General features: G+C 64.5%; 1 protein-coding gene across 1 annotated transcript; it reads right to left on the reverse strand.

Moving 5' to 3' along the window:
• Positions 1-145: 145 nt before the first annotated feature.
• Positions 146-18,574, reverse strand: CHLRE_10g461750v5 (uncharacterized protein). The gene is made up of 42 exons (XM_043067167.1): positions 18,401-18,574; positions 18,109-18,201; positions 17,411-17,988; positions 17,108-17,223; positions 16,660-16,748; positions 16,306-16,496; positions 15,821-15,936; positions 15,486-15,567; positions 14,896-14,967; positions 14,524-14,664; positions 14,196-14,399; positions 14,003-14,049; positions 13,584-13,806; positions 12,929-13,272; positions 12,606-12,669; positions 12,027-12,158; positions 11,501-11,731; positions 11,286-11,345; positions 10,753-11,013; positions 9,901-10,509; positions 9,436-9,699; positions 9,069-9,215; positions 8,602-8,679; positions 8,024-8,458; positions 7,674-7,817; positions 7,319-7,417; positions 7,085-7,151; positions 6,603-6,922; positions 6,187-6,303; positions 5,728-5,874; positions 5,152-5,211; positions 4,828-4,882; positions 4,554-4,636; positions 4,044-4,212; positions 3,676-3,784; positions 2,958-3,104; positions 2,616-2,700; positions 2,270-2,343; positions 1,909-2,032; positions 1,648-1,701; positions 1,291-1,356; positions 146-1,018 (listed from the first exon to the last, which is right to left on the reverse strand). The coding sequence occupies exons 1-42, from the start codon at positions 18,420-18,422 to the stop codon at positions 926-928; spliced, it is 6,612 nt and encodes a 2,203-aa protein (XP_042920564.1). The 5' UTR covers positions 18,423-18,574; the 3' UTR covers positions 146-925.
• Between the last annotated feature and the right edge of the window lie 63 nt (positions 18,575-18,637).

Genomic DNA, 18,637 nt, shown 5'->3' on the forward strand with positions numbered 1-18,637 from the left:
AAGCGTCTGCCTCATCTCATAGCCAGCAGGTTCGTCGGCTTGCACGGGCACCGCCCGCCATGCGATGCATCCGGCAACGTCCCACTAGCACGTGGTTCGGGCCCTTCTCGCCGGCATCGGCGGCCAACCCTGGAAGATGCAAGCCCTGCCTGTGGATTTACAGGAGCCATTTGAGCGGCCCGCAACGAGCGGGTGCACATGCCACCACGCGCACGCATGCGCCCTCGCACCAACGCGCATGCAGCCTGCCCTTGAGCCTGCCTGCGACGGCACCCGCTTCACCCAATCCGGCGCCTCTCAACGTGACCACCCCTCGCTCATCCTTACTTGCGACAGGTCCGCAGGCAAGCCCAGTGCCGCCGGCCCGCAGCCGCAACCGAACCTGAGTGGGCTCACACACCCGGCAGCCCGTCACGCAATGGCATGTGCATGCACCAAGAACTGAACATGCGTAGAAGTGCTCACACGAGTTGCTGCTGTACTGCGGCATCGCTATCACAAGTTGCTATCGTCCCACAGCGATAAATCACACCGTTTGCTTCGTTCCACCACAGATAGGAGCACACAGCAGGAATCACGAGACATCAGTATCGTAGGTAGGCGTTCAAAAGGCACTGCACTAGCTCATCTGACAACATCTACTGAACGACTTGATTGGGCCTCTGCAACTCAGATATGCCCGCAACACAAATCGTGCCCCTGCTGCCCCTATGACCAGCCTGACAGTCAAGTTTGCCCTAAAGAAGAAAACAAGTCCCGGCCACGATGGTGCATCAGCTCAGTATTCTGCATGTTTGCCTACTGCAAGTCCTATGAAACTCAATCACCCTGCCTGAATGGACCAAGCAGCACTTCCACACCCGTGTATGCGTGCGGCACACAAGCCACCATGTCACCCCCTGTGTCTTAGTATCATGCCGGCTCATCACTTCTTGGCCAGCTTCTTCTGCTGCCGGTTTGCGCGCACGCGTGCCTTCAACTCCTCGTCGGCCTCCGCCGCCTCGCGGTCTCGCCGCTCCTGTGTGTTTGTAGAGTTGCATGAGAGTGCATGCATGTATCAGCCGGCACCTACGGGTCGCTCGTGCGCAAACGCGCAACCTACCATGCTGGCACATCCCCGCACTAATCTTCTCGCACATGCACCCGTGGGCATGGCAGCTCAGACACATGGCCCGCAAGGCCAGTAGCACCCTGAAACACGCATGGCACACACAGACACACACACACACACACACACACACACGGGGCACACAACTCATGCCACGCGCGTGGGTTCGCCCACCGCCCCACCTTGAGTGCCTCCCACAGCTTCTGCCCCAGCGCGCGAGCCAGCGGCGGCGGCACGGCGTTGCCGACCTACGTGTGTGTGTGTGTGTGTGTGTGTGTGTGTGTGTGAGTGATGGGTGTGATGGGTTCTGGAGGTCAACAGTGCGTGGGTGGGTGAGTGATGGGTGCTGGAGGTCAGCAGTGCGTGGGCTAACGTTGAACCGATCCCGTAAGGAAACAGTCACGCTGCAATGCGTGGGCACGGAGAAGCGGATGATGCCGTTACCCGGCGGCGATGCCATGCACGCAATGCCGGCGGCTGGACAAGCATGGAACCACAAAGCCTCATTGCATCCCGCCCAGCCGCCCCACACAGCACACCTGGCGGTGGCGGCAGACCACGTTGCCGTAGAAGCGGAAGTGGTCGGGGAAGCCCTGCGCGCGCGCACACACGTGCAAAGGGTCCTTGCTTGCCGATAAACAGGACGAACAACACTACTTAAAGTAGGATTCGCGATGTAAGGTGTGGTGCAACCTTCCCTCCTGCCGCACCTACGCATGGCCGGGTTCTCGGCAGCTAGCTAGCCGGCTGCCGCCGGCGCCCAATCAACACCGCAGCCCATCGAGCTGCTCGGTCCTCACCTGGCTGCGGGCGCACTCGCGCACGGACACGATGCGGTCCTGGTCGGGGTGGAACACCTGCCCCACCTTGCCCATGGGGTTGGGGTCGGTGGTGGCGGTGGGGAAGTGGCCATCGGGGTCCAAACTGGGGGAGCGGGGGGCAGGAGCGGGGGCGGAGGTGGGAGCGGGGGGTGGTGAGGTTTGTGAGGCAGAGATGGGAAGATGCGGGTGGCTACGCTAGATTGACGCCATGGATACGTAGCGCGCGGGCGTCGTGCCGTCATCCAAGCACACACACCGGCGTACAGTCAAAGTCTGCGGTCGGTTGCGGTGTGTTCGGTGCCAATCGAACACCCACAGTGCATGCCTCTCACGCACGCACCGCGAGTACAGGCCGCGCCAGCCGTTGTGGCGGTCGGCGCTGTTGGGCAGGCACCAGGGCACAAGCGCCTGGCCCTGCGCAACATCGCAACAACACACACAGACACGTACGCACAGGTAAGAAGTAAGAGGCGTCGGCCCATGGACGGTACGGTACTCACACACGTGTACAGCAACGTCCATGGAAGGAACAAGCCATGGAAGGAACAAGCCATGCCTCTGCCATTCCCGTTCCTCCCTCCAACCCCCCAACGCTCTCCTCCTCGCCCGATTGCATTGGGTTCGGTTCGGGTTTGGGCTGGTACCTACAACCCCCCTCAACCCCTCCCCCAAATGCCGCTCCTCACGTTGAAGAACTCGCGTGAGCGGTCCTCCGCCACCAGTTTGAGCAGCACGCGCCAGTCCGCGCCCGGGTCGCCCTTGGGAATGCACCTGCACACGCACACGGCAGACACACGACTCCGGTGTCCACGAGGCCGCCACTACCCAGGCGGAGGGCTGAGAGCCCGAAACCCAAGCCAGGGCCTCACCGAGGCCCCGGTGAGGCCTCACTCAATTTCATTTCGCCATCTCGTTCCCGTTGTCAAGAGCTCTAGGCCCAGCCCCTCCCTCCCTCCCTCCCTCCCCTTCCTCCCTTCCACGCCTCCCACGCCTTCCCCCCTCCTTCTCCCCCTCTCGCCCCGCCGCACCTGCAGCGCTCCAGGTTGAGGGCGTTCATGGCCTTGACCACGTGATCGCGCACCTCGCCGTTGCCGCCGCCGCCGCCGGCCGCCGCCCGGCCGCGGATGGCGCGCTGGAAGGCGCTCACGGGCTGGCCGGTGTAGGGCAGCGGGTCGCTGAGCGGGGGGCGGGGGGCGGCAAGGGGTTACATTGATGATTGATTGAGAAGAGGTGAGGTTGCAGCCAGGCGCAGTGATACAGCAGGCGCGCGGGGGGCTGGGTAGCCATCCATGCGAACGATGTGTACCAAAGATGGAGGTGCCGCGGGGGGGTAGCCATCCATGGGATGGTGTGTATCAAATATGAAGTGAAGTGCCGACGTCCAGAGGTACACGGGGGGGGAGGCGGCGGCACACCGACACATGCAGTACATGGGGGATAGGGCGGGAATGAGGGAGATGGGAGGTGGGCAGAAACACGCGTGTGCGGTAGGGGGTGGCATTGGGGCCGTGCGTATGCCGCGCGTAGCAGCTTGGCCAAATGCCCCTTCTGCTGCTGTTCGCAAAAGTTTCACGCCCACGCCGCCCTTCTTCCCCAGCTCCTAGCTACCTCCCCGCACGCCCAATCAACCCGTACCCATGCGCACGAGCCCACCGATGCGCTTGCTCTCCACGCCCCCGGCAGCACACACACGTGCCGACACACCAAAGGCACGACACGCACAAAACGCGCCACATGCACACTCACGTGGTGGAGCCGTTCTCCACGGGCGGCAGGTCGCCGATGACGTCGCGCACAGTGACGGTGCGCAGCGGGGCGCCCGCGGCCGGCGGCCCGCTGGCGTGGAAGAATTGGCCTGAGGGGGCAGCAACCGGTTGGGGCGTTTGTGGGTATGGGCAAGTGGTTCAGGAAGTAGATGGGGAGATGTTAAGGTGTGCTTTTGTATGGCGCATTGAGCATACTCCATCGGTACATTTAGGTACAAACGCACTATGCACATCGCAGGGCAGGTGCGACGTGCATGTGAGGGATACCGTATTGCGGTACCGCCACGCGCCGAGTCAGTAGCAATCGCGGCCCCCTCCAGCAGCACACGGCATGCGCCACCCGCTCACCGTCGCCGCCCACGCCGCGCATGCGCACGCCCAGCTGCTCCTGCTTGAAGCGGTGCAGCGCCGCCGGCCAGTCGGGCAGCAGCTCGCCGGGCAGCGCCGCCCAGATGAAGGTGCGCTTGCGGCTCTGGCTGACGCCGAAGCAGCCGGCGTTCAGGACACCGAAGCGCACCTGTTGGCGTGGTGTGGGTGTGGTGTGGCGGCAACATGGATGCAACAGGGAATGTAAGGGGTCAGTTTGGGGCGGGGTTGGGACAGTGTCGGATATTCGCGGCATGTCCGGGTATGCTTCATACGCTCCAGCCCAGCTCCCATACGTTCCCGTGAGAGTCGAGAACAAACAACCACCTCCCCCCGGCCTTAGATCAAACAACTGGTTGACCCCTCGAACCCCATGCTTCCCTAGTTACGCTTTGTTTGGTTCAGTTTGGGCTGGGGGTATACAATCCCAACCTCATAAACCCTGCCCCCTACTTACAACACCCCACCCCCCGCGCACACACACACACACACCTGGTACCCCAGCTCCAGCAGCGTCCGCACCACCAGTCGGAACACGCGGCCGTCGTTGTAGGCCACAAAGTTGCGCACGTTCTCTGTGTGTGGTGAGAAGGGCGGGCGAGGTAAGGGGGAAAGAGGAAGGCGAGAGCTTGCGCGCGGCAATTGGTGCGCCGTGGGGGAGGTGAAGTTGAGCGCACAGCTGCATCCGGCGGCATCATCGCGCGCCCATGACATTAAGCCTATCGTCCGCCGTCACCACTAAGCAGGCTCTTTCGGAATCACTTACCCAGCAGGAAGTAACGCGGCCGGTAGAAGTCGCAGTAGGAGGTGTAGGCCATGACCTGAATGATCGCAGGGCAGGATGGCGGTACGGGAAGGGGCGGGTTAGGGAAAGGGCGGGTTAGGAAGGGTGGAATGCGTGTGCAAGCGAAGGCGATTGGCGCACATTCCTACGGTGCCCTGCAGGGGCCATGGCAGCTGGCGGACTCTGTAAGGTGCGCACTGCCGAACCATGACCGCTGTGTGCCCATGCCTCTCCCACTCCCCGCCTCCCTAACCCCATTCCCACCCCCACGTGCCCCCACCCCCACCGCACCCCCACCCCACGCACCATGCTGTTCTGCACCTGGCTCCACATGCCCGTGTTGAAGCGGTTCATGCCACTGTAGCCCTGTGGGGGAGAGGAGAGAGCGGGAGAGAGGACGTGAGCGTGTGTGTGTGTGCGTGTGTGCCCGTGTCTGTGTGTGTCTGTGTCTGTGTGTGTATCAGAGCACCAGGAATAGTGCGTGTGCGTGTGTGTGTGTGTCTGTGTGTGTGTGTGTACATGTGTGTGTTTGTGTGTAAGAGCACCGGGGACAATGCCACAAAGGCGTGTACCGGTATCTCAACGTCAGTTGACGTCAAGCGTATACACGGAGCGAGGTTTGCGCTAACAGACAGCCTGACACACACAGGAGGCACAGGCCGTGCACGGATGACCCGGTTCGCGGCCGCGCTCGTCTGCGCAAGTCAAACACGGCACATAGCTGACGGCGGTAGCGCAAGGGCAAAGCCAGCGACCAACCCGGCGCGCTCTTCCGCGCCCCACCGCCCCCCTATACCCCACACCACACCACCCCGCCCACACCACCCTGCCCCTACCCTGCTCCTACCCCGCCCCTGCTCCGCCCCTGCTCCTACCCCGCACCTGGCAGGGCGGCCCGCCCATCATGAGCCCCACGGCTCCGGGCGCGGGCAGGTCCGCCACCACCTGTGGGTCCAGCCGCCGCGCCGCCTCCACCGCCGCCGGGTCCGACACGCAGTCGGCCTCCAGGCCCGCCTTCACCATGGCGGCCTGAGGGGGAGGTGGGGGCGGGAAATGGGAGGTGGTAATGGGGGAGGGGAGGATGGTACCAGGCTGATTAGGGCCCAGCGCGGGAAAGTGGGAGGCGTGCGTAGCTGCTTTGAAGGTAGATGGGAGGAGGTGGGAGGTGGCGCGCGGCTCCCACGGGTATCAGCAGCCGGACACGCCACGGAGCGGACAGGATCAATCGATGACACGCCTCTCCCAGTCCTTTCTACCAAGGAGCCCAAACCCTGACACGCGCCTCTCTGTACACATGGCCTGCGGCACCCCACGCCGACGCCGCGTGCCGCCAGCGCTTACCCGCAGCAGCACGTTGCAGTTGTCGCAGAACACGGTGGTGTGGGGGTTGTTGAGCTTGAAGGCGTCCGCCGCCTCCCGGTCGTACTCAATGGCCCAGCGCGACTCCGCCACGCCCGCCTGTGTACATGTGGGTGACCCACATCAGTGCGACAAAACAGACCTCTGAGACATCAAAGCATTGTAATATCACGCGTTGGGTTAGAGGTCTAGCTCTGGCTCTAGCTCTAGCTGATGCTGATCTTGTCATACCCCGTGCGGTGAGCGGCTGTGGCCGCGCATTTGTGGTGTCACGTATGACACGGTGCCGCACATCGCACCCCGCAGCCCCCGCACTCGGCCGTTCCCACACAGGGTTTTAGTTAAGTCTGGAATGGCCTATCCCCATTCGCAACACCCCCCCCCACCCACCCACCCACCTGGTGAAAGCCCTCGCTGAGGCCGCCGCAGCCCGCAAAGATGTCCATGGTGGGCAGCTTGAGCACCTCGGACGGAACCGCGTCGTCGTCATCGTCATCGCCCGCTGGCTGCTCCGCCTGCTCCGTCCGGGCCACGCCTGCGGCGCCCGGGGCGGCTGCTGCTGCCGCCGCGCCGGGCGGCACCGGCAGGCGAGCAGGCGGCGGGCCGACCTTGGGGCTGCCGCTGCCGCTGCCGCTGGCGCCGGCCTGGCCCTGCTGCTGCTGCTGGGGCTGCTGGCCGTCATAGCTGCCGACCACCAAGAACGTGTGCACCGCCGGGTCTGCAAAAGCACAGCGAGAAGGCAGCAAAAAATTATCCAACGTTGAACGCTCGGATGCCAGCTTGGGTCGGCACCCCCGGACCTTGCAGCATGGCACACGATTGGGGGCAATTACGCCGTGTGAAAGGCGAATGGTGCCGCAGCCCTGCACCTCTGACTCACTCTTGGGCCGCTGTCCCAGCACCACTGCGCACTTGCCGTGCACCTCGGCCACCGGCACCTCCAGCTCCTGAGGCCGCGCACAAACAGCAGCAGGAGCATTCAGGCGAGGACGCGGAGGAGAAGGCCCAAGTTGGCCTGCGTGACCCCTTGTCTGGCGACTGTTATGCTACATAGTGTGGAGAGGCGTCTGCAGGACTGGCAGGGAGTCAACACGCGCACTCGCCGCCGCCGCACCTGCTCCGCCGCCGCCCCCGAGGGCGCGTACAGGTCCCACCAGTCGGCTGCGTAGCGCAGGTCGGCACTGATGTCCTCCGGCCGGAAGAAGCGCCGCACCTGCACGGGGTGAGGGTGCGGTGGTGGTTGTGGTGGTGGTGGTTGTGGTGGTTGTGGTGGTTGTGGTAGAGGACACGAGAGGGCGGGTGGCGTCAGCGTGGCACACGGCCCCAGTTCACAGGGCAAGGATGTGGTTTTCGTGCGACATGGGTGTGACGGGAGCAAATGCAAAAAAACCACACGGCCGGTTTTTCAGGTTCCGCAGCACCCGACAATCGCTCCCCGCCCCGCAGCAGTTGCGGCCCCACGTACGCACCTTGACAGTGGCTGGCTGGCCGCTGGCGGGGCCCTTGCCCGACATGCCGGCCTTGCCGCCCTTGCTGGCCTTGCCGCCGCCGCTGGCGGGCACGACCTCCAGCAGCTGCACCACTGCGAAGGCGCGCAAGCCGGCGCTGCTGCCCTGCAAGCCACCACACACACACACGCACAAACATGAGCATTGAGCAATGCGGGCTGGTTTTGCCGTTGAAGCAGTCGTGCGGTTGGGCGCCCACAAGACAATGCATATTTGCAGAAATGCCAGAGACGGGCAGCATGCAACAGAGCCGGGAACAGGAGTGTTCAAGAGCTCGCGCATAAACCGCGCGGCCCCTGCCACCCCCGCACCTTGTGGGAGGTCCGCTTGCCGCCCCGCTTCTTCTTTGGCGTCTCCTCCTCTTCCTCTTCCTCCTCTTCCTCCTCCTCGCCCTCGCTGCCACTGGCGTCGCTGGCGTCCTCCCCATCCTCCTCGACGTCACTGTCCCGCTCCTCGTCGTCGTCCTCCTCCTCATCCTCATCCTCGTCCTTGCTCTTGTCCTTGATGGCAGCCGCTGCGGCCGCCGCCGCCTTGCGCTGCGACTTCTTGCCGGCCGGCTGCTTCGCCGCCTTTGCCTTAGGCTTCGAATTCGCCGGCTTGCGGCCGCCCTTGGCGACCTTCGGCTTCGCCGCCGCCGTCACCTCCATCTCGCCATCCTCCTCCTGCTCCGAATCCTTGCTGCTGCTTCCAAGCTCGGTAATAGCCGCGTCAATCGCAGTAGCGCTCACAAACATGAAGCAGCCCACCTGCAGGGCACGTGATGCAAACCGCCGTTGCGCAAGGCCGCATTCAAGCATGTGCCCATGAGCGTAGGCGATACCACGGCTTACCCCCGGCTTCGTGCAACTTGCATTGTACATACGACGTGCCCTGGCCCTCGTTCTCCTACCGTGTAAATGACGCCGCTCTTGGTGAAGCCCGACGCGTTGGGCAGCATGGCTAGCGGCCAGCTGGCAGCAGGGGCGGCCTGAGGGACCGGTGGCAAGTGAGACAGCCAGTCAAGGAGGAAAGGCAAGATTGGGATGTGTCAAGGCAAGGGCTGCGGAGCACGGGGACGGCTAGCCGCACGTGCCGGCTGTGTGCTAAGTAAGGCAGGCCTGTGTGGTTGAGCGCATTCCCGCGAGCCCCTACCGCCATTGCAGTTGCGGCCCTCAGCACGCTCCGCCACCCAACAACTCCACACAGACTCCACCAACCAGCTCCACCTCACCCATAAGTATCATCGCTCGCAACTAACGCCTCTGCCTTGCTCTGCTTGTTTGGCTTGGTTTGGTTTAGTTTAGTTTGGGCTGGTTCTTACAACCCACCCCACCTCCCGACCTCACCCCTCCTCCACCCGCCCGCACCCGCCCGCACCTGCACGTAGCTGCCCAGCGCCAGGTCCTTGTGCCGCAGCGCCCGGAACATGCCCTGCCCCGGGCAGTACACGGAGCGGTACACGAACAGCGGCGCCCGGCCGGCCGACATGCGCAGCGCATCCGAGCGGTGCCGAGCCTCGTCGGCCTGGCGGGGCAGGAGGGAGATTGCGAGGCGCAGATAGAGGCCCCAGATGTCAGGCGTCGCAGAATGGGCGTGGCCTACAAGGTAAAGAGTAGGCTGCGCACTGTGTCGTGGCTCTCCGTCTGGAAGAAGGCTCCCGCTAGCTGCCGGAACCATTGGCCTGCTCGTGCTCCCACCCCGCAACAACGCCACGGGCAGCAACCACACGCCAGCCCAACCTCACGTTCGCGTTCTCCATGCGCGTCTCCGCCGTGCCGGTGCGGCCGCTCAGGCTCGCCGCCTCCACCAGCCCCGCCACGCCCCGGCCGTTCAGCGGCAGCTCACGCAGCTCGCCCGCCGAGGCCGGGCCCCAGGCGGGCGGCGCGCCGCCGGGGCCGCCGCTGCGGGCGTCCACGGGCGGGCGCGGGGTGGTGTCCAGCAGGAAGAGCTCCGAGGCCGAGGCCACCTCGCCCAACATGGTGTCGCGGCCGTGCACCAGCAGCCGCACCTGCAGACGGCAACCAGACGTGGAAGTGATTCAGCAAAGCGAGGTGAGGTGAGGTGCGGTAAGTGAGGACTGCGCGTGTGCGGACAACGCCGGAGCAGCTGCACCAGAGATACTCAGCGGCTAATTGCGCACAGGTGCCGGCTAGAGCAGCCGAAGCAGTGCTAGGACCATATCGCCAAGGCGCTCCGCGCCGCGCCGCACCTGCAGTCGCGGGCTGCTCTCCTTGCCGCCCTGCTTGGTGGTGTAGATGGCCTGAACCAGCGCGAAGGGGCCGCGCGTGAGCGCTCGCAGCACGTGCAGCCGCCACGCCTCCTGCAGTCGCTCCCTCGCCTCCTCCTCCCTGGCCGCCTGCTCCTCGGTCTCCTTGGTCGCTTTCTCCTCCGCCGTCAGCGGCACCTCCTCCTCCCCTTTGTCTTTGCCTCCCCGGGCCGCCCTCCGGACCTTTGCCTTGTCCTCCTTCTCCTTCTCCTCCTGAAGGTCCGCCGCAATGCGCTCCTTGACTTCCTCCTCGTCCCACTCGCTGCCCTCGCCCTCGCTCGACGCACCCTCCTCCTCGGCCTCCTCCTCCTCCTCCTCCTCCCCGTCCGCGTCGTCCTCGCTCTCCTCCTCCTCCTCCTCCGCATTCTTGTCCTGCGCAGCAGCTCGCCGCAGCAGGCCGGCCTTGCGCACACGGATGACGGCGCCGGGCTTGAGGCACAGGTCGCCGCAGACCGCCGCACCGTACAGGACGCGGGTTACGGTGGAGGAAGAGGAGGCGGCGGTTGTGGTAGCGGGTTGCGGCTCCTGCAGCTGCCATGTACGGTTCGGCACCTGCTGCCACGTGGCGTGCGGCACGCAATGGGGCAAGTCGTAGGTCAGGCGTGGCAGCCAGTCAACATGCGGGGCTAGCACGAACGACACCTAGACGTGGGCGCAGGCTACAGGCTAGCACGGCCGACGCCGGGCGTGGCGCGCACGGAACCTTCCATAGTTGCGGTGCATGCGATGTTCCCAAGGCATCTGTCCAAGGCTCTAACACTTGTTTTAGCTAAGTATCCTTGTACCGTATCCTACCTTTGCGGCCTTGGGTGGCATTACGGGCGGCCCGATCGGCTCGTCATCGACAACGCCGCCACTCGCAGCACCTCCAGCGCTGCCGCCAGCAACGCCGCTGCCGGCACCGCTGCCGGCGCCTCCAGCACCCCCGGCCGCCGCCGCCGCCTCCTGCATCTCCACATCTCCGTCGTCGCCGCCCGCCGCGTGCACCTCCGCCGCGGGCGCCGTGTGCACGCGCACCTGGGCCCTGGTCCACGCCTCCGACCACACGCGCCGAACCTGCGCGTGGTTGATTGCACAACGTTCGTTACGTGTTTGGTACGCAAGCAAACGACCAGGCCGGAAATGCCCTGGATGTACTTGCTCGTGATGCAGATGCTATTGGTCGCGGGCTTGGCGCGTGCGCATACAGGGCGTTGCGTGACACAGCAGCGCCACCCAACCCGACCAAGCTTATCGGACCGGTTGGTGGGCGGGGGGTGGTGGTGGTGGTGGTGGTTTTAAATTCCAGCCCAAACTAAACCAAACCGGGGGGGGGAGGCGGCGCTCACCTGGACAGTGGTGGTTGCAGGCATGGCCACGGGCCGCCCACCGCTCTTCTTGACGCGAGCCTGTACGTAGGCAGTTGTGCAAAGACGAGGAGTTCACATGTGTTGGGTCGGGTTTAAGGACTGGATGGCGCAGGCTAGCACATGCATGCCAACCCTCCACCGATGCCAGGAATGCGCACGACCACCAACGCCCCACCCGTGCCAGACGGACTTACCCGGACGGGGTTCTCCACGGCAGAGCGCAGCGCACGTGCAGCCGCCGCCGCCGCCTTGCCCTTGCCGCCCTTGCCGCCGCCCGCCGCCGCCAGCACGCGGTGCCGGCGCTCCGTCAGCTTCTCCTTTAGTGTCTTGGCGAAGCCGCAGCCCGACAGCGCCTTTTTGATGAGTCCCAGCACCGTCAACAGCACCTGGCCGTGAACCACGATGAAGCGCTCCACAGCCGCCGCCTGCATCACACACACAACGGGCGCCAGCAACACAGCGAGTGAGGGAGATGTCAAACACGGGGGCAGGGTGCAGTGTCAACGGGACGTTTGTTGATTGGGTGGCTGCGGCGTCGGTTGGGCGACAACGTCACAGCGCAGCTCCTTTGGTGAAGGTTGGGAGTAAGCGCAAGGCTGCTGCTGTGTATGCACACAACAAGCAGAGGCACGAAAACTTCGGCGGCTCACCGGAGCTCCTGCCTTCAGAGTGAGGACAGCACCGCCGGGAACGCCCCTTGCTTCCCCCAGCCTCACTCACCCGGGCGCCCTTGAAGGCCCTGTTGGTGGGCACGTGCGCCTTGTCGGCGGGCGGCAGTGCCGCCAGACGCGTCACCACCTCGGAGAAGGGCACCTTGGAGGCGCGGTCCGACTCCTCCAGCCACGTCACCACCTGATCATATGATGGGCAATGGGAGTCGCGGCATGATTGTAGCGCTGAGTAATCCATGCAGAGCTCTCGGTTGTCATAACACAGGGCACAGACACGCCCAGGTGACGACAGCGTTCGTGGCTCCAGATCCGTGCCAGAAGAGTAACATGGGGGTGACAGCTTGGTACGGCTAGGAAATGGGCTGAGCCCCTTATGGAGCGTGCTTATGGAGCTAGGGATGTGGCGATGGGCCCAGCGGCCTGCGGCGTGACAACGCCGTGCCGAGGCACCGCCATACCCTGTCCCCGCCACTTTGCCCACGCCACTCCACACACGAGTCCGTGCTACCTCATTCCGAAGCCCTCAAAAGCGCCGCAAACGGCTAGCAGGGCAGTTTTACGAATGGAAACCGTTCCCGCCAGGAACCGAGCGCACGCGCACACACAAAGGCACAACACACAGACGCACCTTGGACGCCACGTGGAAGCAGCGCTCCAGCACGCGGTGCCATCCTGTGTACGACTCATGCGGCCTGCGTGCAGAGGCACACACGTCCATGCACTCACGACGTGGTCAGAGCAATTGCCCAGCCGTCCATTCAAACAGCAGCCAACGCGGGCCATGCCAGCACAGATGGGGCGGCACTGCAAGCAGGCGTGGGCCGTTGGCATCCAGATGCAGCAGAACACAACCGAAGGCAACACGCCTAGCTTCGGTAGCAGCCAGCCAGCGAGAAGTCGGCACCAGTAGTAGCGTGTCGTGATGCGGGGTTGCTGTGTACGTGCGCGCACCTGAGCAACCGGTACTTCCCGTAGTCAGTGATGACGATGATGGACACGTGGTCATGGCCCGCCTCCACCTCCCACTCCCGGACCTGAGTGGTGAAGATGCGCAGGCCACCGCCGGCGCCCCCGCCCCCGCCACTGCCGCTGCCGCCCGCACCACTGCCGCCGGCCCCGCTGGCGCCCCCGCCGGCGGCCGCCCCGCCGGCGGCCGCGCCGCTGCCCTCGCCGCCAGCCGCGCCGCCAGTGCCCCAGTCGCCGTTGTCGGCCCCCACGACGCCACTGGCGAAGATGCCAGTGTCCAGCTGCAGGTCCTTCATCAGCGGCACCGTCTCCATAGGGCACATGAGGCCCTGCGTGTCGGAGGTGTGTGTGTGTGTGGGGGGGGTGTAAGTATCAGCCCAAACTAAACTGATGGGGGGAATGGGGATGGACAACTAGCGGGGCACGTGCGGGTTACATCAGCCCATGGGAAGGCGTGACAGCATGTGGGGAGGGTTGGGAAGCGGAGTGTGCCGGAGCCTGACTGCCCGACTCATGACGTTACATGCAAGCTCACAATATCTCCACCCAAGCTCCACATTTCCACATCCCCCACAGCAGCCCGCCCTTCCCCAGGGCCCCAACTCCCCCAAACCCCAAAGCCAGCACCGGCCGCGCTCACGTCTGCGTTGTAGAAGGCGAAGCGGTCCAGGGTCTGCTCCGGCATGTCGTCCGGGTGCAGGCCGAAGCCGCCGCCCACTAGCACCTCGTCACACTCGTCCGCGCCCTCCTCCTCGTCAGCGGCGTACTCGCGCGGCACCGGGTAGTCGTCCGCAATCTCCTCCTCCCGGACCTGGATGTAGCCGGAGGTGCGGGCGCCGCCGCCGCCGCCGCGGCCGCGGCCCCTGCAGGAGTCAGACCGACAGACGGGGCGCAGCGTTAGTAGCAGCAGGAAACGGCGCGCCTCGTGCTTGAGCCACGGAGCGCTATCTCGGTACGGATCCTGGCAACGGGTTGCTTGAGAACAGTTGCCATTGCCGCGGCGCACTTGGCGCGGTCGCGTTGGGACACACCGCAGCCAGCGCGGCCAACTACACCCACCTGGGCTGATCCGCCTCGCCATTCTCCCACGCCGCGTTGTACTCCGCCTGCGGTGTCACGTAAGGAGCAGCGCGGGCGCGCGGGTATGTCACCGACTGCAACAAAAAGCGAAGCCTCAATGTCACGAGCCCGATGCGCACAGCTCTTGCAATTGTAAGCCGTTGCTGGTTGGAGCGTACGTCACAGCCCTCACTTGCAGCCGGAGCGCCATCGCCCGGTCCGCGTCCGCATCGGCGCCCGCGCCACTGCCGCCTCCACTGCCTGCTCCTGCCGCCTCCGCCGCTGCAGCCGCCGCGGCGGCGCCGCCGTCCGAGGCGATGCGAATGCCGCCGCCACCGCCGCCAGTGCCATCCAGCATCGCCAGCGTCTGGAAGGACTCCGGCAGCTCGCCGGAGCTCTGCGCATATCACGAATAATGGGGGCCGCGGCGACATTCCACTTAAAACATTTTGCATTGCCATGAAGCAAAGCCACACATTTGCGTTGCTTGTCATGTAGCACCAGCCAACTTTCGAACTTACCATTACGGAGAGGAGGCCCTGCGCGAAGGGCCCGTCGTCGTAGTTGGATGCCGCGCCGCTGCCGGCGGCCGCTGCCGGCCCCTTGCCCTTGTCGTCCTTGGACTTGGCCCCGCCTGCCTTCTTGTGGGTAGCCGCGAGCGCCTGAGGGGCGGCGGGGCACGGAGTGCGCGTGGCAGGGGGTGGCACGGCGGCTTCCGGTTAGCTGTGGGCGGCAGTGGTACATGAACACACACACACACACACACACACACACACACACACACACACACACACACACACACTCGCTCACACACATGCAGACTCAATCTCACACACATTCACAGACGCATCCCCAAACACACACGTCACATCACAACACATGCCCGGACTCGCCTTGAGCTGCTCCAGGATGAAGTCGCCGTGCAGCTGAAGCGCCATGTCTGCGCCGCCGTACTGCCGGGCCATCTGAGGGGGGAGAGGGGGTTACATTCATAATGAGTTAAGAAGTGAAGGCGTAGCCAGGCACAGTAGTATAGCAGACGCGTTGGTACCGATGTCCGTGAAGTCCAGCGGCCAGGGGGGGGAGGAGCCGGGGAGGGGGATTGAATGTATGGCCAGATTGAACTGTCAACGCTGTCAAGGGGGCCCCAGGGGGGGATGAGGAGACCGGCAGGGTGGGTGAGGGGGATAACATTCATGATTAGTTAGGTGGGCGAGGGCGAGGGGAGTTACATGCATTAAGTTTACGAAGTGAAGTCGTAGCCTTGGAGGAGGGGTTGTAAATACCAGCCCAAACCAAACCAGACCAAGCCAAAGAGGGTGGGGCGAGGGGGCAAAGGAAGGGAGGGTGCTGTTCAGGGGGACGGCGCAGCCGCTCCGGTCAGCACGCATACATGACGCTGTGCGGTGGAGTGCAGAGGCTGTGCTGAAGCCCCACAACGCAACCGAGTGGGCGGCACCCATGACACCATCCCGCTTCGCACCTTGGCCTTGGTCCGAGCCACCTTGGCGCACACCTCGTCGAAGCTGGTGTCCATGCGGCCGCCCGCCGCCGGCGTCAGCGACCTGCAGGAAGACACCGTGCCGCCACATCGGGGCAAAAACACAAAGAGCTCAGTTGTCAGCTGTTCCGCCCGCCTCAGCCCGCGTTCAGCCCGGCTCGTGCCGGGCTACACATGTCCTCAGCTGCCAACAGTACTGAAGCTGACATGCAGGTGTCCCGTAACGAGGACTATCCCCTTCCCCATCTCAATCCCCGAATACAACCCCCTCCTCCCAGCCCGCCTGCCTCTGCGCCCCCACCCCCACCCTATCTCACTTGTACACCAGGTCCGCCAGTCCCAGCTGCGGCTCCAGCTGCGCCATGAAGCCCCGGGCGGCGCCCGCGGCCGGCTTGCCGCACACGTACTGCGCAGCCGCGGTGTGCACAATGACCTGTGGGGGCAGCGGCAGCGGTAGCGGTAGCGGCAGCGGTAGTGGTAATGGTAGCCAACAGAGGGGTGCGCGCAGGGCGGTAAGGACAGAGAGGTGGGCGGGTCACGGTACCTGCGAAGGGCCCGCGGGCAGGTATCTGGAACCACAACTCTAACAGCGCATCAGGGCCCTTCCTTCCACCCAATCCCTCAACTCCCTTTCCGATGCAACAGGAGTGAGCAGCTGACCTACCTCACCCCAGCACCTTAGCCCCGCCCCGCCCCGCCCAGCCCCGCCCAGCCCAACCCAGCCAACCTTTCCCAGCCCAGACCGGATCAGCCAACCACTTCCCGGCCCAGACCAGCCCAGACCAAACCAGACCAGCCCTACCATGGGGTCTGCCTTGGGCGAGTACGCCACCCGCCATGACGACACCGGCCCCACCCGCTCCACACGCCGCCCCAGAGCCTTCACGCCGGCGGCTGCTGCTGCGGCGCCCTTGGCGGCGGCGCCCTTGCCCCTGGCTGCCTTGGGCCGCCCCGCCTTGTCCAAGTCGTACCCCAGGGCCGGGTAGATGCAGCCTGGGACCGCGGGTTCGCGGGGAAAGCAAATGACTTGCACCCATGTCATTCAACCAATCCACAGGCAGGTATGCCGTGTATGTGCCCTGTGACCTGTGTCATGCCCTGCCCACTGCCCTGCCCTGTGCGGTGCCCTGCCCTGCCCCCTCTCCCTCGCCCTCACCCGAGATGTACAGACCGCCCTCCACCTTGCCCAGCCGCTCGATGGGCTCGGGCCGGCCCTCGGAGTCCGTAAAGTCCCACTCCACCAGGCTGACATCAGGAACAGGGGTTGGGGGCGGGGGTTGGGGTTGGGGGCAGGTTTACGAGGCAGGTTGGGGAGGTCGGGAAGACGCAGGATAGAAAGGGTTGATTGTGCAAGGGGAAAGTCAAATGGGGCCTTTGCTGGGAAAAGAGTATTGGACAGCGCACAGAAGGGCAGGTGCTGGCGACCGTGCAAGTGGGAGCCTGTGGAGGGCTGCGCCCCTGCACCTTGCAAGGTAAGAAAGCGTAGGTAGTGCAGCGGGAAGCCACCCGCACGCGCTCCCCTTTAGTTGGTTTTGGTTTAGTTTGAGCTGGTATTTACAACCCCCCCCCAACCGCCCGCGCACATGTCTGCTGGGCACGCCCACCTGCGCATGACGCCGCCTGTGGCGCTACCGGCGCCGGCGCCAGGGCCACTGCCGGCGGTCTGCTTTAGCGCCTCGTCCTCAGTGGCCACCTTCGTCTCCTCCACCACATCCACCATCTGCGAAGCCGGAAGGCAAACGCAGTGCATGATGCGATGCGAACATTGCAAAACCCAAGATAAGCACATGGCGTTGCTGGTTTTGCGCACGTACGGTGATAGCGACAGAACGGAGCCACAGCAAGGCGCAACTGTGGGGCCACTACGGTATTCCAGCCCGTGTCCTCAGCACAACCCTGCATCTTACGTCGTCATCGCCATCGCTGTTGCCGTCGGACTCCACCTCTTTTGCCTCCTTGTAGGACTTGACCTTCTGGGCCGCCTTGCGGGAGGCGCGGCCCTCCACCTTCACCTCCACTTCACCCGCCGCCTCGCCCGCCGCGCCCGCGCCATCAGCGCCGGACCCCTCCTGCTCCTCCTGGACGTCGCTGCCCTCGCCCTCGGCCTCCTCATCCATCGCCTTTGCCGCCTGCTTCTTATTATCCGTCTTCTCCTTCTTCAGACGCTTGCCTGTTTCCTTGCCCGCCGCCTTGCCGGCGGCAGCGCCGCTAGCGGCAGCGCCGGCATCAGTGCTAGCGGCCTTTTCCTTGCGCGGCTTGGAGGCCTTGGCAGCACCCGGCTCCGCTGCGGCATCTGGCACATCGCCCACGGCAGTGGTCGCGGTGGCAGCTGAGGCAGCGGCCTTCTCGCTAACCTTCTGCTTCTTTTTGACGGGACCGGCAGGCTCAGGCGCCGGCGCCGGCGCAGGAGCGGGGGGCGCATCCGCCTTCTCAGCAGCGACGTTGGGAGCAGGATCAGCAGGCTTGTCGGCAGCGCGCTTGACGCCTGTCGAGCGCATCGTCAACGACCGACGAACAGGTGTCCGTCACGCAAATGCTTACAAGTCGTGGCCATGGCCAGGTGACAAAGCAGGACGTGCTGCGCCAAGCTTCCCTCCCTGCTCACCCTTCACGTTGGCCGTTGCCTCCGTGTGCTTGCTGGGTGCCACCATGTCATCCTGGCCGCTGCCAAGTTGCTGCTTAACGCCGGCGCGCACGCCTGCGCACAGCGCGGGGAGTGGCACATATGGTGGTTGAAGAGCACACGGGAGGTCGGACACCGCGCGAACAGCCCGGGCACTGCATTAACCAAGATATTCTAAATGCTTGAAGCTCTGTGTTTACAGGACAGGGGCTGGCCATATCCTACAGGGCCGTGAAATGAATGGCGCGCGGGCTCGCGCCAATTTCCTTCACACCTTTTGGCGCTGCAGCCCGCATATGAGCTCACGATGCGACTAACTGGAACTCAAGTTTGCTCAGCACCAAGCCGTAGAGCCAAAGTCCTGCTATCACGCTAATTGCACTTCAAGTTATCTCGCTATCTCAGCTATCTCGCAGCGAGCATGCTAATCAGTGTTTGCGAGTATCACAATAGAGCTCTAAACATTGATGCAATCAATTGTCATTGCTCTTGGAGGCCCGGACAGAGGTCA

The sequence above is a fragment of the Chlamydomonas reinhardtii genome, chromosome 10, assembly GCF_000002595.2.
Source record: "Chlamydomonas reinhardtii strain CC-503 cw92 mt+ chromosome 10, whole genome shotgun sequence".
In the NCBI taxonomy this organism is placed as follows: Eukaryota; Viridiplantae; Chlorophyta; class Chlorophyceae; order Chlamydomonadales; family Chlamydomonadaceae; genus Chlamydomonas; species Chlamydomonas reinhardtii.

Coding starts and splice junctions, on each gene's coding strand:
- CHLRE_10g461750v5 (XM_043067167.1), bottom strand. CDS start 18,422: ATGCGGGCTGCAGCGCCAAAAG. Junction 7,418..7,673: donor GCCAGCCAGCCACTGTCAAG/GTGCGTACGTGG, acceptor CACCCCGTGCAG/GTGCGGCGCTTCTTCCGGCC. Junction 5,875..6,186: donor ACTGCAACGTGCTGCTGCGG/GTAAGCGCTGGC, acceptor CCTCCCCCTCAG/GCCGCCATGGTGAAGGCGGG.